The 12,217-nt window shown below is 39.1% G+C and overlaps 1 protein-coding gene across 6 annotated transcripts in view; it reads left to right on the plus strand.

The window, feature by feature from the left end:
• LOC130682931 (ATP-dependent zinc metalloprotease YME1L1) overlaps positions 1–10,540 on the plus strand; it is a 47,593-nt gene extending 37,053 nt beyond the window's left edge. For all 6 annotated transcript variants that reach the window (XR_008996389.1, XM_057498327.1, XM_057498324.1 and 3 more), the window contains one exon: positions 571–10,540. Coding sequence is in view for 5 of the 6 variants with exons in the window: in XM_057498327.1 (XP_057354310.1) it covers positions 571–714 (144 nt within the window). In the remaining variant the exon portion in view is untranslated. The remainder of the gene's footprint in view (positions 1–570) is intronic.
• The last annotated feature ends 1,677 nt before the right edge of the window (positions 10,541–12,217 follow it).

Here is a 12,217-nt window from a genome sequence, read left to right on the forward strand (position 1 = left end):
TTAGGGTGCTGAGAGTAGAAATAGACGTGGGTGGGCTGAAGGCATGCTGATACAATGGAATCACAGTGCCATTGTCACATTTTATGGCCCCTTTTGGATGGTGTAAATTGATGAAATCTTAAGATGCAAAAGACGTAATCTCCCTTTTTTACTTTTTTTACATATGTATTGAATAGAAAAGTACATTTCTATATTCACGGACCTTTTAAAGCAGATAAATAAAATGTATACTTTTATTTCTTTAAGGAGCTTTTGTCTGGGTAGTCCTCAGTGATCTTTGTGATGGATTCTGAGGTTAAAAATGGAACATTTGAAAGTACAAAAGAGTTATCTTTCTGGTTATTCTGGTTATTCTCATGATGACACCTATTACAAATTAGTAACCTATACAAATATTTTAAACAACTATGAGGCTTGAAAACAGTTTGAGAAATGCTGATCAGTTACTAAATATTTATCTTTTATAAATAGAAATGAATAGGTTTTACATTTTTAAGGGTATATAAAGTTGTTTCTCACAGTTTTTGCGTGTCAGTTTTCACCTCTTTCATATCTGCTTTTCGATTTTAGGACTCATATGAACGAGCAAAACATATCTTGAAGACTCATGCAAAAGAGCATAAGAACCTAGCGGAAGCTTTACTGACCTATGAGACTTTGGATGCCAAAGAGATCCAAATTGTTCTTGAGGGGAAGAAATTGGAAGTGAGATGATAACTCTCCTGTAATGGATGTGTTGCTGGTTTTAATGAGAATTTAAGTAGCTCTGCGGTCCTCTCCTTTTGCAACGCTTTCCTCCCATTCTTGGCATCACTCAGGGGTGTGAAACACTTTGTCAGTCTTCTGTCACAGTTAACCAATTCTGGTTATTCTCATGATGACACCTATTACAAATTAGTAACCTATACAAATATTTTAAACAACAATGAGGATTGAAAACAGTTTGAGAAATGCCGATCAGTTACTAAAGTTGAAAATAAGTAATGATTTTATGTTTAGTTACTTTACTAGATGTGAATAAAATTTCCTTTAGCTGTTAGGAAATATTTTGACTAAGTGGAGTAAAGTTGTTGAAGGATTGTCTTTATTTCCAGAGTGTACCATTTATCTTTGATAAAGAATTGATGCTGTTTAGCTGTTGGTAAATCATATTTCTAAGTACATCAGTGGAAACTTCATTAAGATGCACTTGATTGTGCTCCGGATTGTCCAGATATAAAATGGCTTGAAATCTAAGTGTGGAGAATTGTAAACGTACAGGTACAATTGGAATTTGAATGATTCTGACCTTCTGAAAATGCAACATGCATTTTTATTTATTTTTTTTAAACCTTACTGTCACTTGACTAAAGAACTTCATTTCAGAACACCACAGCAGTACTTTGTTAAGTAGACAAGTAACACCCTTCAACTTCTGAATAGCTGCATCATTATGTTTGGTATTGGAAGCAAAATTAAACCAAAAACTCAGTCCCCTTCAAAGTGAACTTTTGAAACTACCTTGTATTTAAAGTGGACAGTCAGGTGTGCTTTTTGTTCAGATGTTGTGAATATGAACATGTTGTCACAGGATTTATAGATAAAATTTATTTAATTCAATAGAAAAATTATTTTAGAGCACGTTGTGTTTACAGCCCAGTTATATTATTGAAGTTACTCTATTAAAATCACCTCCAGTTCTGTAATGTCTTTTAAGCTGTATATTGTCTTTACGAGGGAGCTTGCCATGTGATATTCTTGCCCCCTTCCCCCACCCCCATTTTTTGTAATCTTAAATTTTGATGTAATTTCAAGCTTAGGAAAGTGTTATCAGAATACTACAAAAAACTCCCATTATTATTGATCCACATTCACCAGGTATTTTCATTTGCCCCATTTTTTTATTGCTTCCCTCGTGTGCGTTTGTGTGTGTGTATGCACGTGCTCGTGCATATACATGTCTGTGGATGTGTGCGTTCGTGTCTCTTGGGTAGCCTTCTGGGGTTGAAATCGCTGGGTCATGTGGTAAGTTGCTGTTAACCTTTTTACGAATCTGATGAACTCTTTTCGAAGTAACTTAACACAGTATTTTGTTCCATCCACCAATGATTGAGGGTGCCAGTTTTTCCACGTCTTCCACTATACTTAGAGTCTTTGATGAGGTCATGGCCATGCTAGTGGGTATGCAGTATTAGCTCATTGTGGAGTTATTACATTTCTCTAGCACTTAGTGATATGACTATCCTCTTCTATGCTGTTGGCCATTTGTATGTGTTTGGAGAAATGTCTGTTCAAATATTTTACAGGGACATACACCCTTTTGGGCAGTCTGTCATGTGTGGTAGGAGATCAGATATTCTTAGTGTAAGTCTGTCATCAGGTGGCCCTTTTTACATCCATTCTGACAGCCTCTGTTGTTTGCCTGGGATGTTTGGTTCACACTTTCTTATTTATTTGCTTTGTAATCTTGTGGAGTTTCAGGTGACCACCCTTGCAGAGGGAGGAGGGATGGAATTTGGAAAGAGAAACTACCATTCCTGAGCCTGGCCTAGCTGATGAACTCTGACTTTGGCATTTTTGTACTTACATGGGGCTGGACATTCTGTTTCAGTGCTTTGTGAGTTGAAACAGCTCTATGGACTTTTTATTACTTGATAGAAAGGTTTTTCTTTTTCTCTGTGGGTGGAAGAAAAGAGCTGGATATTTAAAAGTGTAATAGGAGATGATGTTGCGTACAGATTACATCCCATGAGTGAAAAATAGCAGTTATGTGTATTAACAGATTTTTGCTGAAACACACTTTTGGTGATGAAATTGCATCTGTATGATTTTTCAAAATGTGAAATACTTGTGTAATTTCTATCACAATTATGTATGGAATGTGTGTGCATACATGTCAACCATTTACATTTATACTAAGTTTATTTGGTCACAAACTTTATGTGGCCAGATGTGTTGATAATTATCTTTTATAACTTCTGTTTTTTTTAAAAAATATTTCCTCATTAAATAATACCAGTTAGCTTGTTTCTCAAAAATATGAAATGGTTGAATGCTTTTATGAAAAGACTAAACACTACTGATCTGGACTTCATTTTGGTGTATGTGTTCTGACATGCATAGTCAAGATCACAAATTGCTATTTCCCAAAACATTGATTTAATAATCACTTTTACATTTATGAGTTATATATTTTATAGTTTTTATCTAGTAGAGAAATTTCATTTACAGCAATTTTCTTTAGTTAGTGTGTACTACTTAGCAGGCACAAGCCAGGGTGCATGGTCCTGGGATTGGATTTTAAGGGGCTTGATAAGTGGGATGAAGTGTAAGACTGGATAAGCAAGAATTCATTGATGTGGACGCTTTTTAGAGGGAGACAGGATTTATCACTCAAGCAAGAACCCCAGGGGATGGAGGAAATTTTCTGTTAGGTTCTATATTAGAACTCAGAAGATGGCCATGTTCAATGCTGAGTAAAGTGGAAATGCACCCACTGTCATGCAGTTCAGTTTGATACCCTTAACTATTGCAAGTTAGACCCCGCAGGTTAAGGGTCTCAGATCCACAGCACCACCCCCACTTCAAAATCCCAAGTCCCCAGGCTACTTGCTCTTCTGTCTGACTTGGCTATAAATTTGGGGATTCCCATCACGGTCCTTCAGGTTTGAGAATTCACTAGAATGACGCCGGAAAATGCTGTATTTAGGATTGCTGATGTACTTCTAAAGGATATAAAGGGACAACCAGATGAAGATATACCTTTGCAGCAAGGTCTGGGCAAGGTCTACATGCTTTCCCTAAGCATGTCACCCTCTCAGTTCATAGATGTGTTCACCAACTTGGAAGCTCTCTGAGCCTCATTTCAGAGTTTTTGTTAATGGGATTTCATTACACAAGCCTAATGGATGAAATCATGGGCCATTTGACAACTTGATTTCCAGCCTACCACCCTTGAACGTGGGAGGCAAGAATTCTTTTTTAACTTGGCATAGTGATTACAAATAAACCTTAAAAAATGTAGAGATAGGGACTCTGTTTGTCCCCTCCTGGCGTGAGCCAGGAGCTCTTTCGTCTCACTTTATTTCTAAATAAAAGCCTGTACCTTGCTCTCCTACCTTAAGTGTTTGTGAAGCTCATTCTTCGGCTTCGTGAACAAGAACCCCAGCATCATCTTTGGGGGCTCGTCCAGGATAACTTCCGAGACCGGACTAGTAGACAGACAGTGGTCCTGGATCTCAGCTCCGGCCGATTGATCCGATGGTGCTGAGTGAACCTCCAGCTAGGCTGTTGCCTATGTGAGAGTCACAGATGACCCCCGACCTCTTGTCTCACAGATCAGGCTCCAAGGCGAAGGGACGCCCTCACAGAGGAAAGGCCAATCAGGTGTCGCACACCTGCCTTTCTCTTCCGGATGGGAGCTTCCTCTTCAAGGTTCAGGCCAGACTCGCCTCTGGCATGCATCTGAAGAACTGGGAGAAATTTGGTCCCCAGACCCTGAAAAAGAAGTGTCTTGTCTTCTGCACACAAGCCTGGCCTCTATACAAACTCTCTGATTAGAGAGGCTTGGCCCCAGAGAGAAGAATGCAATAAATATAATAAGGTTATGCACCTAAATATATTTTGCAACAAGGAAGGAAAATAGTCAAAAGTCTCGTGAACTACAATATGGAACTGGTTTTCTATTTTTTTTTTTTTTGGCGAAAATCTATTCTACTGACTGGGTTCATTATCTTCAAAAATTTGGAGGTTTTTAAACTAGACTCCCTGAAGTGGAAGAAATTTGTCTTTTACAAATACTGCCTGACTTTAAATGACTAGTGCTGCAACTATACTTGTATTTCATTTCCAGCCACCTGGACACACGTAGTCCATATCAGTACAGAGCCTTCATCTGCCCTGTTAGTCTAGGGTCATCTAAACCTTAACCCAGTTACGTAAACTGCTTGCCTTTAGAGTGTATACTTGAAAATTGAGATACTTTTAATCAAGTAAGCTAAAAGGAAAGAAGACTATTGGACATCAGTAACTCAAATCTTTGTATCAGTTTATCTGTGGGTATATGTTCTCTTAAGAAAACTTGCCAACTGTAGTCATTACTTCTCAATCTGTATGTTTGTGTGTCTGCGTAAATGAAAAATATTTTTTCTACCTCTGGATGGTATTAATAAAAATAGATTTAGAAACAAGCACTTGTGAAAATTGGGCATTTCAAAACTTCCAAAATTCTAATAGAAGATATTAAGCATTAATGCTAATTTAAGTTGAACTGAAATGGACATGTCCTTATGGTTATCAGCTGCCTAAGTTTACCTAGTCATTTAAGTTGATGTTATCTGTTAAATATTTCAAGAAAAAATGCTTGACAAAGAGTCTTGACTTTGTCTAATGTTTGGTGAAAGTTCTGTGAGTAATCTAGCATGGTTGTTGGGAATGAGTAAACTAAGTGTAGCAAGTGAACATCTTAATAATAGTGTGTTACAGTGTGTATACCTACAAACGGCCTGAGAATCTTTGTGGTAACCTAAAACTTTAAAATTTTCCTAAGTTAAGTAGACTTACTTTGTGCTTAGTGAGAGATTGTGCTGTAAAGCTCATAGTTACAGAAATTATAAAACGTATTCATAAATTTGTCAGTCTAAAGGGTGCTAGTGTAATGGTTTACAATAGCCTTCTCAGTGTTCACTGAAAACTAAGGTTCCTAATGGTTTTAAGTTCTAAATATAACTACTTAAAGTAATAAAACAAAAAATGTAGAGGTAAACATTGCCAAGAGAATACTGCAAAGGAAGAATAAGGAGGGGAACTTTGGAGCTATAATGATTATTGAAATGCATTTTGTAAAGAAGTTTGAGTACTGATACAAGAAGCAAACCCCATAGAAAACCCAGAAACAAAATACATATCAGAGACTTTTTTTTTATGTCCTTTTTTTTTTCTTAAGGTATCACTGATACACAGTCTTACAAAGGTTTCACATTAGCAACATTGTGGTTGCTATATTCACCCATGTTATCTAGTCCCCCCGACACACCCCATTGCAGTCACTGTCCCATCAGCTTAGTGAGATGCTAGTCACTACTTGTCTTCTCTGTGCTGCACTGTCTTCACCGTGACCCCCACCCACACTCACCTTGTTTACCAATCATACCCCTCAATCCCCTTCTCCCTCCCTATCTGTCCTCCCCTTGGGTAAGTGCTACTCCGTTCTTGAAATCTGAGCCTGCTGCTGTTCTGTTCCTTCAGTTTCGCTTTGTTCATATTCCACAAATGAGTGAAATTATTTGGTACTTGTCTTTCTCTACCTGGCTTATTCATAGCATAATACCCTCTGGCTCCATCCATGTTACTGGAAATCATACGAGAGAATTTAATGTACGATAAAGTGATTTTAAACTAGGTGAGAAAACAATTTAGGACAAGTGAATAACTTTTTTTTAAGTTCTTTAGTAATAAATCTTGGGTTGAATAAAGATTTAATTAGGAGAAAATAAAACTAAAGAAATCTAAGTCTAAGGCTGGCCCAAAGGGGAGGGCTTATTGAAGATTTTACTAGAGTGTGCATTCTTTTCTCAGTCTCCACTTGATGACACACACAGCCGCAGTCTGTGAGACCAAGAAAACTGCCTTCTGTTACTGCAGCCTTGGAGACCACCTGAGGCCCAGCAGAATGTAGAAGAGGAATAAACTGAGGGATAAGGAGATTTATTTAGTTTTTTAGGGGTGTTTTGTGGGGAGGAGACCTTCAGCATCCTGAAGTTTCACACCGCTTCAGCCCTCAGACACAGCTTTTCCATGTGGACTAGTCTACCTTCTGCCAAGTTCCCAACTCAGCCACCCCCAACTGAAGGTGAAGGGAACCCAAGGCTGCTCAAGCACTGGCTGAAATTTGCGTTGTCTGGGCCCTGCACCTGCGCTGTCCACACCCTTGGCCTCTGAGTGCCCGGCACGGTATCATCCGGGCAGGGCAGCTGTTGCCTGCAGTTACTGAGCGCTAACTGCTGACGGGGTTTTATGCTGCTGTGGCCTCTGGGTAGGCTTATTCAGCCCTAGTGCTGTGTGGCGAGCGGACGGCAGCAGGGGAGCTCAGGTTTCCTGAAGCCCAAGTCTTGCTTATGATGAGCAGGATTTTTAGACCCCGGGGTCTGAAGTGTTGGTCCCCTTTGAGCCCCTTCAGAAACCAGTGTGGGGTCCATCCCACTGATGTGGAGGATGACTGCTGGAGAGTCAACTTCCAGTCCCAGTACCACATCCAAAGCAAAGATGTCAGAAAGAGCCACAGGGCTGCCAGTAAGGGCAAAGTAGCCAGAGTGCAGCACATTCTGTTTATGGGGGAAAATGGCTTGAATGAAACGGACAAGAAGAATAGGTAAGAGGGGCCGGGAGGCCAGGCGCGCCTGGGAGGAGGTGGGCAGACCCGGGAAAGCGCTCACTTTCCGGGCTCACCTGGGGAGCCGAGCCCCCTAGCGCCAAGGCCCCCTCAGGACCTGGGTCCCGGAAGACTGACGAGGGGTCCGGCGCCCGTGCCCACGTTATGAGCAGCAGAGCCAAAAAGTGTAACGGTTTCAGACCCACTCATAATGACTGACAGTTTTGCAGTGATTAAACTGAAAAGCACTAATAGAAAAACGGAGTATAGACAGCATTTTATTTTTAATGTAAACATTTTCATACCATAATATTAGATATTACAGAAAAGTGCATAATGGTATAAAAGTGCCTAACAAAAAATACTGTATAAAAGTGCATAATACATAATGAGAAAAATGAAAAAATTTTTAATTGATCAACTTGTAAAAATTCTTTGGGTAAAATCCAATATCCACTTTATATTGGTGTACACCTATGTATAGATGTGTTATTTAATGATGGACCTGAGAAAGGAATTTTGAAATGGAAAAAATCTATTAAATAGGAAGATTCATTTTCTCAAAATGTGTGCTCTTCTTATATTTTAATTTCATATAAGCCAAATAAAAAATAATCATGGTTTTAAAAATTGGGGGTTCCATATGCTGCCCCTCTTTTATTGCTGTGATGAAATTTAGAAAAGTCTTGCATATTAAACAAAGATTTGCCCTTCTAGATATAAAAATGTGCTATACATTTTCACAGAGTATTGTTACTAACAGCTGAAAAGACAGATAAATGAATGGAACAGAATGGAAAGTGACCAAATCCCCACATATATATATGAGTCAGAACTCGATTCTGATAACATTTCATATCAGTAGGAAGAGGTGAATCATTTATAAATGGTGGAGAAATACCTGCTAATTATGTGGAGAATACTAGCTAGATTTTTATCCCACAAAAAGAAGTTCCAGATGGAATCTGTAGTACCAGTGTATTTTTTTTTCTTTTTAAAAAATCTGAGTTCTACAATGGACATATATAAAAATTTTAGTGGAAGTTTATTATTAATGAAGTAATTCTGGGAGAGTACAGAAGTATGACTCTCACACAGATAAAAACTACTTTTAAAAAATGTTTTTGAGGATTGGTATCTTCTGATGACTTTAAGCCTGTTCAGAAATAAAGAATCTTTCTATCTGTGCCTGTAGATTTTAGGATGTATATGTTTAATTATATACATGTTTTTTATTATATGTAGCTTTATTACATTTATGTAAACAACTATAGACCAATTATTTTAGTTGCATCCTTGTGAAAATAAAAGATAGTAAATACAAAGGATGACTGTTGCTATTGCAAAAGTCTAGAAAATTTTAGTTCTGTCCTTATGAAAACAAAAATCAAAAATAGCAAATATTACTATTGCAGAAGTATTGCCTTTATAAAAGTTTTCTTTAAAAATACTGACCTCGATCTTGCTCTTGCCTAACCCCAGGATGTATGTCTTGCAAGAATAATGTATAGCTGTGGAAAATTACTATGAGTTAAGTGCTTTGAAAATGCTATATAAACCCTTGGCTCTGAGTGCTCGGGGTCCTTGTTGAAACCCGCTGTGTCGGGCAGACACTTGGACCCCAGCTAGCTGGAATAACAATAAACCTCTTGCTTGTTGCATCGATCTGCTGTGGCCTTCGTCTCCTCACTTGGGGGGAAGCGCAGACCAGAATAAGGCCATTGGGTCTTACATTTGGGGGCTCGTCCGGGATCGCGTGACCCCCCCGCGGAGGAACGACAAGCCAAGGATCGGAGGCTTGCCCTGGCCAGGTCTTTTGTATGCCTGGTGATATTATACTCTGCCTTGAGTTTGGACAGTTCTTTCAGCTAAATGTGAATTCTTATTGTAGCTTTCTTTCCCTTCCTGAAGATGAAAGCAGAGGAATCTACCATTGGCTACCATTCTCTCAAGAATGCTTGGTAACCTAGAATTATTTTGACTTTCTATATATTGTCTTTAAAAACTGACAGCAGCAGTCTCCCCTGCTGCCCCACCTTTTTAAGTTATCTCGTTTACTGTGCTGGGATATAGACAATAAATGTGTAATGATAGTTCTAAAAGAATTAAATGCAAAAAGGTGCTTTTACCTCTAGTTAACTCTGATATTTTCCAGAGGGCCCCTGAAACATGTCAGAAGAATTTTTTCTCATTAGAGAAAGTATTTGACTAATTTGGCTTATATATACTTACCTGCTTAATTACCTGGAAAGCACTGTCAAAGAGAATGATGCTAAATTTTGTTAATGTTTTGTATTACAGAAATATCAGAATTTCCTTATGTCAACTGTCTTACAGTAAGCTCTCATCAGATCTTTAACCATTGTCATTTGTAAGTCTTTTGCCATTTATAGTTACTGTTTTATTATTCCTAAACTAGTAAAGAACTAGATTTTAGCAGAACAGGTATTGGTTACATAAGATTAAGTGAACTAAAGAAGATAGTTTTGTGACTTTTTGTTTCAAATGTTGCTGATAAAGTGTTTTAAGCTTTTCCTCTTAAGCTGACAACAGTTTAGTAAATGACTATCTTTATAAGCAGAATTGAAACATCCTTCTCTCTACCTGATCCCTACAGAGTTTAAAAACTTTCAGTGACTATTTTTGTATTCCATGGCAGTATGTTTATTTGCACGAGTTCAATAAGAATCTGCTTTCCTTGTGAGAAGACTAATTAAAGAACACTGGTTATACTGCCAGGGCTTTGACTGGAATGTCATACCTGAGAGACATGTGCATGGACTCAGATGTGAACAACTTTAAGGAACTAAGACTGACTTTATAAAGCCAACAAAGCCCCTTGGAAGATCTGGCCTGGTACCTTGCTTACAGAGTTCCCAGCAGCCTTACCAGGTGAGTAAGGAAGGTCACTTCCTGGCAGGTGCAGAGACCTCGAGAAGAGAGAAATTCATCCAAATCTACAGGTACTGCAGGCAAAGCCTGATGGCAAGTCTGGCTTGGCTGTCTGGCCTCAAGAGGCCTTTAAAAGTTCAATCTGAAATTCCTTACAAAAAGTTCCAGCAAAGCATATTTAAAAGAGCCTGTGTAATCAATTGCTCTTCTTGCTGCACTTGTGCAAATAATCAAGCCAGCTGTTAATTATTTTCTTAACCTGGTTACTTCTAATAAAAATGAGGGTGATTTTAGAGAAAAGTATTGTTTCAATAACGCAGCCTCCTTCCAGAATGGAAAATCCAACTCCAGATGTTGCTACATAACCTAACACAATTTGTTTTATCTTGCCTAGAAGCCACAAAACTGCAAATAGTAATAGAAACGAAACCCAGAATAGAAGCGCCAGCCTTCTGAGGCCCTCTCAACTGACCAGTGATGGGAGACCTAGCTGCACCCTTTACTGCGCCCCCTTCTCAGCACGAAGCAGCCAGAGCGGTCATCGCCCCTTTTCCCTAGCAGCAGCTAGGGTCTCTATCTGTAGAGGGGAGAATGAAACAGAGACCATAGGCTTAGACAGAATAAAGTGAGAGCCTCTGAAGAAAGCAAGGCAGGATATTTGCAATCAGAGCAATGTAACTACATGCTAGAAACCCCCCTCCTACTAAAACTATGTTGAACATTAAGCTCTAGAATCATTCTTCAGTGAGATCAGTTAATGTTCCCTAGATAAAGAAGAGTAGCACATGCTTTATTATGCTAATCATTTGTAATCGTGTATAAGATTTACTTTAGCATACTAAAAGCCCAGGCCTATGTGCTGTCTTTCCTCCTGATCTAAATAATTTTGCAAGCTGAGAAACTGACTTAGCATGCAGACCCAGCTGTAGATGGCATAGTAAAAGGCAGGATTCTTTAGCAAATATATAATATCTCAGCCCACCTTAGAGGCTGGGCACGCAGTCTTTTAATGTGCACCTGGACCAAAGCGCCAGTGTCCCAGAGAGAAATCAAGGCAGGAGATTATCTTTAATCAAGGACCCCTTGCCATCCGTCCCGAGCTAACTTGCTCCTGCTGGTTATGCTATGATGTTGCTCCCCCTTACTACGAAGGTATAGCATTTGTTAATGCTCTCAACCAGTCTTCTGACCCCTCCCAGTGTAAGTGGCAGCAGAAAAGACCAAGACTCAATTTATCCTCTGTAAGTGGGCAAGGAACCTGCATTGGGAAAGTTGCTAAAACTTACATCTCCCTCTGCAACAGGACAGAAGTAATAAACACACCCCAACTTATTATATTCCCCCATCTAACGGGTGGTGGGCCTGCCAAACCAGAGTCACTCCATGTGTTCATTCCCGGAAGTTAAGTAGTCCTGCAAAATAGAAGAAGTTTAGACATGTTATTCCTCCAACAAGACAGACTGTGCGCTGCCCTTAAAGAAGAACGTTGCTTCTATGTAGATCATTCAGGAGTAGTAAAAGACTCCATGGCCAAAGTTAGAGAAAAGTTAGCTAAAAGAAAAAGAAAAAGAGAACAAAACCAAGGGTGGTTTGAGTCCTGGTTCAACTCCTCGCCATGGTTCACTACCCTCATCTCTACTCTAGTAAGGCCTCTAATCTTAATATTAATTCTAACCTTTGGCCCCTGCATCCTAAACCGCCTAGTTACCTTTATCAAAGAACGCATTAGCACCATGCAAATCATGGTGTTGAGACAGAACTATCAGAGTGTTGACCAGACAGATGACCCCTAGTTTCATGATTGAAATAGATACAAGAAGAAGAGGGGAATGTAGGAATAGAAATAGGTTAAATGTAAGAATAGAAATAAGTTAGCATAAGAGTAGCCATCTTAAGGGCATAAAAGCCATTTCCTGAGTGTGTGTGAACTGGAACTGGGTAAGGCTGAGAAAAACAAGATAATCAATCATGAACACC

This window comes from Manis pentadactyla, chromosome 3 (genome assembly GCF_030020395.1).
Source record: "Manis pentadactyla isolate mManPen7 chromosome 3, mManPen7.hap1, whole genome shotgun sequence".
NCBI classification, from domain to species: Eukaryota; Metazoa; Chordata; class Mammalia; order Pholidota; family Manidae; genus Manis; species Manis pentadactyla.